Here is a 14384-nt window from a genome sequence, read left to right as displayed (position 1 = left end):
TAGTTTGGAGTCTCCCAAAACAAAGAGAAGAAAAAGACACGTTTGGCCTAGAGGCCATGGAAATAGATGAAAGAAAGCCAAACCCTGGAGTAGCATTTACCACAAAAGTAGAGAACACAGTGTTCCCTAGGAACCTCAGAACAAAAGGATAGGGCCAACCACCAGCAGGAGGCACCAGACCTGCCTGGCAGCAGCACTTGCACCAGAGGAAATGGGAGACAGGAGGCTTTCAAAGCTCTAGCAGGCATTCCTGCAAAGCACTGTGGGCCAGCAGGAGAAGAGCAGCTGAAACTGAGAGGAGTTCTGGCCAACCCCAAAGTGAGTGCAGTAGGTGTCCTACAAAATGTACTATACGTTGTATAATCAATATGGTACAACAGCTATTTACATAGCATTTACATTGTAGTTATAATAAGTAATTAGAGATGATTTAGATAATTTGAATGTGTGCAGTCTCTCTTCGACTCTGTGGAATTTGATGTCTTTGAGGGGTCCTGGGTGCAATTCTCTGTGGAAACTGAGGAGCAGCTGTAAGTACAAATGTCCCACATTCAAATCAGAAGGGCTGACGCTGTCCAGCCCCTAAACTCTCTTGAAAAATGAACAGCCAATGCTCCTTTTCAGGACAAGGCCTCACCCAGAGGAGAAATCGCTGGGAGGAACAATAGACACAAAGGATAAAACTCCCTGTGTAAACAGCCAGAAAGTTTTAGAAAATAAGTCGACATGTTTTTAATACTTCAAGAAGTAAGAGGAGGAGAAGGAGGAGAGCAAAGGGAAAATGGGGACGGACAGAACTGGAGGGAAGAAGAAGAGGTGGAGGAAGGAGAGGTGGAAGTTGTCGTACCGTCACATAAGAAACTCTATCCTCAACCATACTTTTACAAAGAAAATGAATTTTGCATAAAAGTGCATAGCAAGAAAAGAAGGAAACCAAATCCCAAATAAAGGTATTCTAAGAAACAGGAGAATAGCATCCTCTCAGACGACAAAAACAAGTCAGAAAAGAACCCCCCAAGCACATCAGATGGTAGCCCACTCTTTCAAAACTAGCTAAAAAACAGAAGGCCAAGCAATGCAAAATAGGACAGAACATGAGAGGGGAATGGAAAATTATATCATGGATATAGCTTTCTGTTTGGGATGGTGAAAAGTTTTGGATTTGGATAGTGAATAATGCTTGAACAACATTGTGCATCTACTTAATGCTGTAGAGTTATCCACATAAAAATGGTTGAAATGTTGAGTTTTATGTTTCATAAAAGAAAAGAACAACATAAATGGAAATTAGATGAGATATGGTAGAAATCAACATAACTAAAAGGGAAAACATGAATGAACATAATAGATGTCTAAAAAGAAAGAATAATGAATTTTTTTTTTTAAAAAGGAAAAACATGATAAAAAATATCCTAGAGACCTGGTAAATAGGAAAAGCAAGAAAGCCAGGCAAATTCTACAAAGAAGAATGCAAATACGCATAGGAATTTAATATGTCATAAAGGTTACATTTGAAATCCGTAGGTCAGATAATTTAACAAATTGTGATACATATATTTTGGGGTCAAATATCTCTGGAAGTTTCCAAAATGTGGGAAAAGGTGATGTCTCCTGTGGGAAGAGTGGTGAAGATGGTGACTGGCAGTTTTGAGGGAATGGGTAAAAGCTGTTGGGGCTGCTGGGTCCTGCAGCTGTTGGCAGGTTGCTCTTTGCACATGCGCACTCTGCTTGCGTTGGGTGGAGATGGAAGCCAAGGAGTGATGTTTTCCTTGTGAGCTTCGGTTCATGGCAATGGTCCCTGAAGACAGCATCTGCCAGAATCAATGGAAGAGGACCTGACAGGCTTCTCAGTTCAGTATTTAACCCCCTTTCAAGTGTGATCTCTCTCCTTCACCCTCTACCCCAACGTCTCTATGGTGTGCTCTAAAAGCCAGGTTGGCTGCCTGCAGGGGGCCCTTGCCAACACTGAGGACTTGAGGACACAAGCCTCAGATTGAGGCCTTGCTTCTCAACCATTAGTAAAGTGTCAGAGTGGTACTGGCCTTGTGTGTGAAGGTTCATTCAAGTAGTGCCTCTCTGCTGCCCTGGTGCATGGGTGTTGAGTCAATGGTGATTTATTCCAGGCCATGTTCTGGGTGGGCCTCATGCTGCTGAGTTCACTTGGCCAAGTTCCAGTTATCAGCTTCCCTCAGGGTAACTGAGAACCCTGTAACACCCCTGGTAGATTCCCCATGTTTTGTATTCACCTTTCCCAGCTAGGATCTTAAGTGACCCAATCATGGTGGGGATGTGCCCTGAATCTTATTTTTGAAAATGCCATTCAGGTATACCAAAACTCAGCCATTCTCCATGAGAGTTTTTTGTTTGATTTTTGCATTTCTTCTGGTCAACCTGAACCCGTCTCCTATCATTTTCAACTTGCTTGACATTTTATCATTTTAACCCTCGTTTCAAACATTGTGTTATTGGTCAGCCATTTTGCCAATTCCTGATTCTTCCAGTAAACCCATACATCTGTCTTCTTTTTGCCTTCCTAGTGCTGGATGACATGCCTTCCTCTTTCCCCCATTCCTAGCCTTTACTTCTATTATCCTGGCCAAATTTGAGTTCCTTTCTTCTCATGTAGGCTGTGATCCACACCGCTACCAAAATAAACCACATTTAACAGCCATTCAAACTCAAAATTCCTGTTTATTATCTATTAATCAATTCCATTACATTTCTTTATTCAATTTTATTAAGTTTTAAAAGTATATTGGAATGAGTACATATTCATATGTCTATGAGGACAAATGTTTGATAGCCCAGTGGTAACACAAGGCCTCTTTATTATCTATTAACCAATTCTATGGAATTTCTTCCTTCAATTTGACTAAACTTTAAAAATATATTAGAGTGAATACATTTGTATCTTTGTATCTACATATTTATAAAATTTATATCTACACATGTGGAAAACTATGTGATGCCCAAGCAGTACCAGGAAGCATCTTTATTACTTATCTCTCAAACAATACTATTACATTTCTTTATTCAAGTATATTAAGTCTTAAAAATATATAAGTGAACACTTTTGTATCTATGTACCTCTCTGTATATATACGTATAAAACTATTTGATATTCAAATGGCAATATAAAGCCTCTTTATTACTTACCCTCTAATCAATACTATAGCATTTCTTTATTAAACTATACTACCTTTTCAACTATGAATAAATTCTCATGTATCTATCTATGTGTATATGAGAACACTATTTGGTACCCTTGTAGTACCGAAAGGCCTCTTTATTTTCTAACAATTCTCAGTGGTACCAGAAGGCCTCTTTATTATGTATTAGTGAATAATATTACATTTCTTTGTATAAGTTTATTAAACGTTGAAAGCATCTGAGAATAAATAAATGTGTATCACTCTATCTAGATATATGTGGAAAACTATTTGGTCCCTAAGTGGCACCACTGATCTTAGCAGCTCTTACATTGTGTAGCCATAGTAGCGAGAAATCTCCATCTCTCTTTCCCTCTCAATGAAACACTGCACTCTCCCCAAAGCAGTGTACTTGGCAGCATTCTCACGCTCTTGTTGAGCCTTCTTCTTCATGGCTTCCCGCTCTGGCCTCTGCTGTTTGGTGATGGGAGTTGATACTACTTGCCCAGCAACATTGGGTTTCCTCCATGGAATTGGTTGTAAGGCAAAGTCTTGGAGGAGATATTGGTTTTGAGGCTTGGGCGGTTGTGACTGGGGCTTGGTCCCAACCCTGGGAATGGGTTGCCAATGAAGAGAAGTACAAGATGATGTTTTGTAGGGTGCAGGCCCAGAAGCAGCAGACCAAGGGACACTAGGCTGGGTAGAAGCGCTCACACGTGACTGAATGGCATGAGTCAAAACGGGGTGAGCTGGCTTGGCAGGACGAATCCAAGATGGGTTGGCAGTAGCTGGTTGGGATGTGTTGACTGCCATGGGTTGAGCTGAGCTAGCAGGGCCAGGCTGGGCAGGGTAAGCCCCAGTGGGTCTCCGTGAGGCCAGAGACTGTGGCCTCCTATTGATTACTGGTCGAGGTGGAGGTTTCTCCTGGGTCAGAAAAGGCAAAGGTACCAATTTGACCTTCCCAGGTGGTGGAGGCTCATAAATGGATGGAGCGGGACCCTCTCCTTCAGCACTGATATCTGGATTCTGGGCTTTGACTTGTGATTTCTCAGGACCCTTAACCACCAGCCTTGGTTTCATAGCTGGGCATGTACGGGGGTCTTGGGTACTGCCTGAGTTTCCCGGGGCCCGGGAGGAAGAGAGCCCAGTTTTCTTGTCATTCTTCTTCCCCAGTGCGTGGAAAACCTGCACCGACTCCACCATGTGCATGCCGAGACAGCTCCGAGGCTTTTTAAAGGACTCCTGGCAAAGCTCAGGTTGGTTCCTCTTCCGCTTTAGTTTGGGCACAGTTGGCTTCTCTTCCGCCTGGACTCTGTTGCCTGGCTGCTTCCTCTCCTCGGCTTTCTTGGAATTTTTTTCCCTGGTTCTCTTGGTCTTTTCCTGCCCATGGCCCTTAGCCTTGCTGTTCCTGCTGGATGCAGCTTCCTGAGCTTTGCTGTTAGAGTGCTTGGCTGTGTGCACATTGGCCCTACTGCTGTCTGTATCCCTGTGAGCAACTTCTCCTCCTAATGCACCCTCTAGGTCCCTTAGCTGCATTTTGGCCTGAGGAGTTCCATGAGGAGACTCTGAGGCTTTATGTTTTTTGTTCCTCACTGGATCACTAGGACCCTTTAAGGCACTTGTGATTTCCTGCCCCTGATTCACCATGATGGATCTGGTGTCATTGGAATTTGTTATTGTGGGACTCTCAGCTTGGTCAAGGTCTTTCAAGGAATCGAAAAGCTCAGGAAGTTGAATATCCCCCAGCAGTGCAGTGAGGTCTCCAAAACAACTGCTAAATTCAGTCCCATTTTCAAGTGTGCCTTGGTCCTCAAGACTCAAGCTACTCCTTTCTAGAAGGGTATTTTCAGAATGTGGCTTCTCCTCTTGGTCCAGAGGACCAACGGAGGCCAGAAGCCGGTGGATTTCTGGGATGTCTAAAGGGAGTAGTGGAGGATCCTGGTTCTCCATGGCAATTTGGTAGGCATCCAGCGGCTCTGTGAGCATGGTGTTAATCTCACACAAATTCTTAATCTCTGTTTGTTTCTGGCTTTGATTTGGGGGCAATGCCAAGAAATCAGTGGAACTCTGGACTGGAGTGATTGTGGAAATGTCCCCAAGTTCAGTTTGTGAGTTTTTCTCACTTATTTGGCTTTTTCTGTTATTGCAGATGTATGAGAATTCTGGAGGCTGTGGAAGACAAAATGTCTGACTTGGAGGTTGCAATCCCAAGGAAGCCTCCATCCCTAGGGAAGTTTCCATCCCTGCAAAGGAATCAAGGACGATGGTAAGTAGGATGCTCCCCCTTCCCAGCTACACACTATTCAGGGAAACCACCAACTGTGGAGAAAGCATTTCTATTAGCTCTTTTAAAGGACCACTGACAGATATCTGTTAAGAGTTGCATATTAGTTACAGGTGATCCCTTGAAGTCTTACTTTTGGGCTGGTTCATCACCATGGCAGCATGGGTTTCTGGTAGAGCACTTGTCTCCTCTGTGGGAAACCCAGAAAAACTCTTTCATGAAGTCTCTCGTTCTCATATAGGGGCCTCTCAATTCTCTCCACTCTCCCCAGAATGTAAGAACACTTAACACCATGAACTAGGAGAGGGTGGAGCTGTTGCTCATGAGATCAATGTGAATGGTCGTGGGTTTTGGACTCCTGCTTTGGGCAGCATCTCTACATACAGAGGTTAAATCCTGCAGTCAATTAAGGGACAATTAAACTGTCACACCCTGATATGTGTTGATGTATTTTTCTAAACCAAAGTACAATTAGGGAAATATATTTATAGTGTGGTTGTGCAGCTGGACTGAGTGCAAAAATAGTGAACAGCCGCTTCCTTCCGTGTGCTCCTAGAGGTCTCTTAAATGCATGGGTGGCCATTATGCTGTGCTGCATGCTTCTCTTACAGAGTCTGAAAATGGGGACTGCTGAACAAGATTGTGGTTAAAATCTCAGCACTTGAATTCTAGGGATGTGTGGACGCACAATTACCAGCTGAAAACTGGACCCTCCATTCGAATGGTAATCTTATTCCTTCCCCTTTTTGCTGTTTGTACTCACCTTGAAAATTTGTTCCTTCTATACTCTGAGTGGACACAGAGTAGTAGGTCACAGGTGTAGGGACTGATGGTAGGGCATTTGTGGGCTGAACTTCCTTTAGCACTGTCACCATTTCTGGTTGAGGGGCAGCGGCACTACTTCCTGCATATGGCACAGAGCCATAGGATTGCAGGCAGGGCCAATGTTCTCCAGAGAGCAGAGTCCCCAGAGAGCTTTGATCATAGTAGTAGACCTGGCTTCCTTCTTGGTGGGGTAGTGAGAGGCAATGTCCTTGATTTGGAATCTGAGGTAGTGTCACCTGGACAAGCCTACCCGATAGTAGTGGATACCCAGGGATCATGACATTGGCTTCGGAAGTTTTGTCATCCTGGAATGCCATAGATAGGGAAGAATCTGCTGTAATCTGCCTTAACCTGACAGTCAGATTAAAGTCCCTGAGTGAAGATGAGCTCTTTTCAGCACTTCCTGGGATATACCACTCAGAGATACTTGGACAGGGGGCAGGTGCCATGGGAGTCTGGTTCCGGCCAGTAACCCCAGACACCATGGCTGTGCTAGCATGTTGATAAAGGGAGGCACTGCCCATGAGTGGCTGGAAGGAGGTGCCACAGGTTGAGGGCAGTAACCATGCTGAAGTGGCAGCTGGAGCAGAGGCTCTGGAGAAGTTGCAGACACTTCCTGTCAGGGAAGCTGCATTGGTCACCACAGGAAGAGAGAGCTGCAGAGAATCAGCATTTCCATGTAAAGAAGAATTTTGGAAATTTTCTGTAGGAAGAAGAGGGTGGTGAAAATATTGATGAGACAGGCAGATTCTTACAATAGTCAAGAAACAATGACATCTTACTGTTGTAGTAATCAGGAGGGCCCTGATTTCAATAATCATTGAGAGACCCCAAATCACTCCATTTAGGATGGCTGCAAGTACTCTTCTGATTACCTGCCTTTTCTCTCAAATTGGGCACAGAAGTCCCAAGTGGTCTGCTTCACACATTGTTCCCTATAAGCATCCTTCTACCTGTCCTACCTTTCCTTTGAGCCTGCACTAGTATTGACTCCTGAATTGGCCCTAGAACTGAAGTATTTTCGAACTCAGAGAAAACCCCAACATTACCAGTTAGCAAATGAGTACACCAAGGGTCAGGGAAGTGAGACTGACTTTTTCAGAATCCGCAACAGATTATGGAAACTTTCTCCCTGGCCAGGACTCTTGTTCCAAAGACCAGAAATCTGGAGATACAGAAATTTGTTTTTCCCTGTTCATAGAAAATCGTACTGATATCACCACAGTGATCTTTAGTATCTCCTTTTGTTTGTCCAGGTCACATGATATTTCCTAGAGTTCAGTTTGACCATCCAAATGATAATTTAAGCGTCATTCTTTGCCCTCTTTCAGCCTAACTGCTGATCCTACATGAAAATGACTACCTGAAATTCAGTTTCTCAAGAAATGCTTCTTGAAAGAAATTGAAACATGCGAGGCCCTGGGTTCAATCCTGAGCACCATGTAAAAATAAATAAAATAAAAGTATTGTCTTGAGCTACAACTGATAAATAGGTATTACAAAAAGTTTCATTTGGAGGGAGTTACAGTATGTTCTGTAAAGATAGAAGCAAAAGTCAAACACAGCTCAGAACTAAAAGGAATGACTACGTAGTAATGAACATATGGATATGAGCAAAAGTGAGTGTATATGAAATTTGCTAAGAAATGAGTTCTGTTATCATGCATACAATATTATGAAAGTGAATGTTTCTCTTTGATTTTAGTGAATACTCTTAATCAAAACAAAGCTCATAATTGAAGGTGAGTTTGAATGCATTCTCAAGCTGTACATATAGACAGAGAAACTATACTAAAAATGTGTGTAATTTTAAGTAAAGTGAACACAAATTTGAAGTAAAGTGAACACAAATTTAAGTAGGGTGAACAGATGGGTAGCCACGTGGAGAAGCGAAAACTAAAGCCAAAACCCATGATGAATCTGGGCATGCTGTGGTGGGCCTCTGGTCCCAGCACCCGGGAGCCTGAGGCAGTGGGATTGCAGGAAACCAGGAATTCAAAGCCACTCTGGGCAATTCAGCAAGATCCTATCTGAGAAAAGAAATAAAATATCCTGGAGATATAGCTTGTGTAGCATGCTTGCCTAGCATTCATGAGACCCTGTGTTCAATCCTCAGAACTGGAAAGAAGAGAAGAAAATAAGAAAGAAAGAATGAATGAGAGGAAGGAAGGAAGGCATAAGGAGCAAGGCAGGGAGGGAAGGAGAGAGAAATGGAGGGAGTGAGGGAAAGAAGAAGGGAATGAGGACAGAAGGAAGGACGAAAGAAATTTTGTACATACTAGAGAAAAAAACAATAAGTGTAAAGTCATTACTGTTCTTGTTTCTCTTCCTCTAAGGATTACCAACACCAAATAAAAGACATTAATTCCACTAGGTAGATATTTCAATTAATATAAACACATTTTCTGATAATCCTTTTGATTATTCAAAAAACAGAAAAAATGCTTTAACAAAATCATAGAAGCCTGGTTTATTATCACATTTAGAGAAAAGTCTTGTCCCTAAAGTCTGAGAAAACCATCACAGTATAATAAAATAACAAATTTAAAACAATTTTTGTCTTTTATTCTGACATTTTCTTCTCCCATTTATATTAATACAAAAATGTTTGAGCTACCTTACACCCCAGCCCCAAACAATTATTTGAAATGTAGACAAAACAAAACGTCTTCACATAGTTATTTAAATAAACTTGGAATTAGAGATGTGAGCTTGAATTTTTATTCTTACACAGTTCTTTCTTTCGGTTCTTAGATTTAGAAATCATCAATGACCATTTGTATATTGTCTGTTTTAGAAAAAAAAAAAAAACTGTTGTAAAGATGGAAAACAGCTTCACCTTGACAGCTTATATCACACAAAGGAATGTGTCCTTCTGATGCAGGTTTGGACAAAACATGTTTTAGAAATCACTGTAGTTTAAAAATCAGAACAAAATAGGACACGGAAATTGCCATTTCCCCAGCTCTGTCTAGAACCACTTTCCTTGGCATGTTTGGAGGAAGAATCATTTCTAAAACATACTTCTAAAATGTTCATGTTCAAACTGTCAACATCATCTGTGTTGAAAGCGATCATAGAAGAACTCTAACAGCCAAGTGTGACTTTTCTGATAACCTGCTTACCCCAGTGATACCCTCATTCAAGTCTTAGTTTCCTTGCTGGTCTGTTAATCTAAACATTCTCTAAACCAGCCTCTGGGAACATTCACTCTATGCTGTCTGTTGGTTTAAATAAAATCTTTGCTTTTCTTCCACATCCATCCCAACCAACCTCTTTTTTTCTCAACAACATCATTCTCTTCATCTCTATTTTTCTAACATTTTCTTCTCCTTTATTTTTATATTTTCTTCCTCCGCCGAGTTCCTATTGCCGTGTGCTTAAACAGTCACAAACTTGCTTTCCCAAGAACATCTGCCTCCTTACAGCCCTGTCCTCCTGCTCCTCTCTCCCTATTTCTCTTTTCACCTAGTTGAAACAGAAAACTCCCAAATATGTGAATGTCCCTTTTATGAACGGCACTAAATTTGAAATACTGAAGTAGAAATCTTTTTGAAGGGAAACTGTTACAGAGGAAACCTCTTGGTTTCCACCCTGCCTAGGTTTTGTCTCTTTCAGTTGAAACAACACAACCATGAAATCGGATTTCATTCTCTATAAACACGCCCCTCAAGATGCAAGAAAAGTAAGGGACCAGAACATGGGCAATCTGTTATCCTCATGTAGCAAATCAGGAAACAGATTTTGTGAGAGAGTAAGATAGTCCAGTTCTATACCTAGTACATGTCAAATTCCAAATGAAATTAGGTGTCCAGATTTCTAGTTCCATCCTTTCCCCTATTATTCTTAGCTCTTTTGACTCCATTAGTAAATTGAGGCAGGTAAAAGTCTAATAAAAAGCTTTAAAAAGTTTCTTTACTCACCTGACATGGTCAGAGAAGAGGTCACATCAATTGTAGATACAAAGGATGAGGAGATCACCCTAGAGGATGCGTGGGTGGCTGAGGCTAGAGAATGCATGTTTCCCAGTATGGAGTTCACTGGTCACTGTTTACTGGCCACACTAATGACTGGTTACTGGTCACTGGTCACTGGTCACTTGCGATGATTCAAATTTGTTTACAACTACATGGCAAGCCTAAGATTCTAGCAGGTGGCAGTAGGTTTGGTGGGAGAATGATGTCACAAACCTGGCCGTTTAAAGGTATGAAGTAGCCAATAGAGTGGTCAGACTCCGAAGGAGAAGGTGGGATTGGGTGGGGAAAATGACAAGAGAGTTGATTGGGTGGAGAAAGTGACAGGAAAGTTATAATAGAAACTAAATGGCTCAGTTCTGGTAGGTGAGCCCTGCAGGAGGGACATAATGGGCTCACCCCATGGCTCCCCTCCCCCAGGCTCTTGTGTTAGGGATATCATCTCTGTGTTCCTCTTAAATGTTCATTAAAATATTATGAATATGTTATAAATTATGTTTCACACTATAAGAGGTAATAGTAATACATTACTTTATTAACATATGCAGTTAATATCCCTGGAGATGGAAGAAAGAGACATCTAGGTTGAGCAAGTATAGTGGTTCTGGAACCACAGAAGTTGATTTGATTATTGAAGTTACTGCAGTATTCAAGGATTCAGAAAGGGGTTAAAAAGTTGTTTTTTTTTTTTCCCTATTTGTAGATGGACCCAATACTTTTATTTTATTCATGGGTCAAGTCCAGTGCCTCACGAGTGCTTGGCTAACATTCTACCACTGAGCCACAATCCCAGCCCTAGGGGGAAGTTCCTTGAGTGCATTCTCTGGGGAATGATGTGGCCCAAGATTCTCTTTAGTTTCTCCTAGATCCCTGTTTTCTTTGGCCTGGGCTGGGCCAGGTTAGACTGGTAACTCTCTTCTGCTCTCCTTCCCCCATCCCTCTTCATTGTAGACATTTTTTCATGGACAAGCCTTGAGTCTGCATTCTTGTACACATTGATATTACTTTATTTTAACTTGCAGAAGCAGGGGTCTTTTTTTCTGTGAGTTGATTCTTTGAAAAATGAACTCTGAACAATAGCAGAAACTCTAGAGAGGTGGAAGACTTAGTTGCCTGTAAAATTTCCCTCTCTGGAGTTTTGTTGTACTCCTTTAACTTATAACTCCCTGAGGACAGCTCCTTGGCCATGTAGACTTTGTGCCATCAGCCTCTTTCATATGTGAGAGGCACTGAGGATCCTCTCTCTCTTCTCATGTAAGAGGATCCAGTGTGGCAGTTACTGTGACTTCCTCCCCCATGCAAACAGCCACTATAGAATCTTGGGCTTCTCACATTCTTTGTCTTGCATGTTTGGGTGGCAGGCCAGGAGAAAAGTTAGAACATTAAGAGAACATAAAAAAGTATGGATAACATAAATAAAGGAGAGGGTAACATGGACTTTTAAATTTTAACTTTTTGTTAGAAACAAGTTAACTCATTGAGGTCTCATTTTGTGTTAATAAAAGAGGCAATTAATTTTTTTTTTTTTTTTTTTTTTTTTTTTGCTGAGTGGACGGGTCCTTGGAATTTAAACCAGGGACACTTTCCCATTACCTCACATCCCCAGCCCTTTTTATTTTTCTTTAGAGACAGGGTCTCACTATGTTGCTTAGGGCCTGATGGATTTGTGTAGACATGCAAAGAGAGGCTTGTGGAAAAAGCATTGTGGTTATGCTGTGCACCCAAGTAAGAGGTGTGTCTGTTCAGCACAACTTCATCTAAATTGCTTTTGCTTTTGATCCCCTGGAGAGTGTTAGTTTCACCACTTTCTCTTGTAATGTGATAAAGTCAGTCAGGACTGAATTGGTAATAATATATATATATGAGTACTGAGCTGGTTTGGGGGAGTACAACTGGGATTTATTCATTTTTCTTGGTGGTAACCTTTTTTTTTTTTTTGTGGTGGTGGGGGTTTACCAGGGATTGAACTCTACCACTGAGCCACATCACCAGCCCTATTTTATGTTTTATTAGAGACATGGTCTCCCTGAGTTGCTTAGCACCTTGCCATTGCTGATGTATGCTTTGAACTTGCGATCTTCCTGCCTTAGTCTCCCAAGCTGCTGGGATTATAGTCGTGTGTTTTTTAAAAAAATAATATTCTGTTAGTTGTCAATGGACCTTTATTTAACTTTTGGACTTCCTTAGAGACAGTGAGTAGATAGTGTGATTCACAATGTCAAGAACCCACAGGAAATCAAGCGCATATATAGAAAAAATTGCTCATAAATAAAGATAAATATTGCATTTACAGGCCTATTTTTCCCATCTCTTACACTGCTAATTATGGAATATATATATATATATATATATATATATATATATATATATATATCTTTTTGCTGGTTGTGTGTGGGATAATTCTTAGCTAAGAGGGATTGTGAAATGTTTGGTGGTATAAAGATATGGCTTGGAGTATGTCAACTTTTTCAGGGTATATATTTTTTCTTTTTATCTCAGTTGCATACCTCAGATAGCTTGCTTTTATAATACTGGCATGTAATGTGAGACTAAGAACTTTTTCAGGGTATATATTTTTTCTTTTTATCTCAGTTGCATACCTCAGATAGCTTGCTTCTATAATACTGGCATGTAATGTGAGACTAAGAACATACAGTGAGTATCTGTAAGCCAGATTATTCCTTATGTTCTCTTAGGAATCAAGGGTATCCCCAGCTACTATAGGTTAAGGAGATGGAGATGATGGAGACGGGTGCAGACCTCATGAATTCAGCAAAGCCTTTATTCAGCTATGGAGTCAGGCATCAGATGGGCAGACTTTTTGGTTAGAAATGGCTGCTGGTCTGGGTTTATATAGGTTACACACTGGGAGGTAACTTACCCATTGAAGGCTTTAACAGGACGTGGGCATTCAGGAAAAAGGTTGCAAAAACTAGAAATTTGTTTTTATTGGCAGTGTTTTCATAGGGCCAAAATGGAGGGTGCATTGTCCTATCCCTGAGAATGGATATATTGGGAAAGGACCAATTCTTGCCCTTTTCCAGGGATTTCTTGTCACTGAGTGATGTTTGCTTCCTTCCCAGGGATTTTTATGTCACTGGGAAAAAAAGTATTGGGAAAGGATCAATGTTATCAATGTTCTGGTTTTCCCTCCGTCCCTCTTCCTAGGCCACACTGTTTTTGGGTTGTCATTTGCATATGTTTTATTCCAGACTCTGAAAAGTCATAATGAATAGTGGCAATGATTTCAGATCTGGTTGCTTCTTGGTGAGAAACGGTGAAGAAGGAGGACCCCTTCTCTCAGAGTTCTGGAAAAGAACATGGGTTCTCTTGTGGTTGAGGCTTAAGAAGAGTATATGTGGGAGTAGACTTGGGGCTCAGGCACAGTCCTCCTTTTGTGGTTTCAGAAATTTGGACTGTATTCTGGAGAGGGCTTGAGCCAGACAGGTCACCTCATTAAGAAAATGTTTTTTTGTACACAATTAAGAACAGGGATAAGAAAGGCTATTATAATAAAGGTGAAGATTAACAGATTTGTTAGTTCTAGGAAAACAATTTTAGCAGGTCCTATCATTGGGGAGCCTATTTCCCTTAATGAAGGCCATTGTATCCCTTTCAAACTTAGGGTGCACTTTCCATGATCTCAGGAGTTCGGGTCCTTTGGAGCATTGCAAGGATGATTATTGTTGGAACCATATTTTCCTGATGGTTTAATCATTTCCAACCTGCTTGAAAGACTGTGCAGAACTAGAATAGAAATGAACTCTATAGTTATAGCTAGTAGCCCAGGTATATGTGTAGAAAAGTATTTCAAAGAGTTGAGGGAAGAAATCCCCTTAGCTAAACTGCCCCAAATTTCTTCTCAAAAGTAGATGTTTTTGCATTTTCTATGGCAGAACCTGAGATTGTGATTTTTAACTCAAACAAGTATTGATATGAAAAAAGTCAAGTCCATTAGGTGATTACATACATTTTGCCATTGTGTCTCAGTGTCATCATATGTATCTCTAGTGACACAAAATTGGGTGATATTACAATGACCCTGAAGTTTCTGAGCCCATTGTAAATGTTATACTTATTCTCCTAGTCAAATAATAGAATCTTTTAGTTGTTGAATTTTGTTTGAATTATCTGGGATCCAAATGTTGTTGA

The 14384-nt window shown here is 41.1% G+C and overlaps 1 protein-coding gene across 1 annotated transcript; it reads right to left on the bottom strand.

Annotated features, from left to right (window-relative positions):
• Positions 1-3476: 3476 nt before the first annotated feature.
• Positions 3477-10278, bottom strand: LOC144249675 (uncharacterized protein C2orf78-like). Its single transcript, XM_077791815.1, has 3 exons — positions 10182-10278; positions 6197-6961; positions 3477-5392 (listed from the first exon to the last, which is right to left on the bottom strand). The coding sequence occupies exons 1-3, from the start codon at positions 10276-10278 to the stop codon at positions 3477-3479; spliced, it is 2778 nt and encodes a 925-aa protein (XP_077647941.1).
• Positions 10279-14384: the final 4106 nt, after the last annotated feature.

This window comes from Urocitellus parryii, chromosome 12, assembly GCF_045843805.1.
Source record: "Urocitellus parryii isolate mUroPar1 chromosome 12, mUroPar1.hap1, whole genome shotgun sequence".
NCBI lineage: Eukaryota > Metazoa > Chordata > Mammalia > Rodentia > Sciuridae > Urocitellus > Urocitellus parryii.
This window is presented reverse-complemented; position numbering and strand designations above follow the sequence as displayed.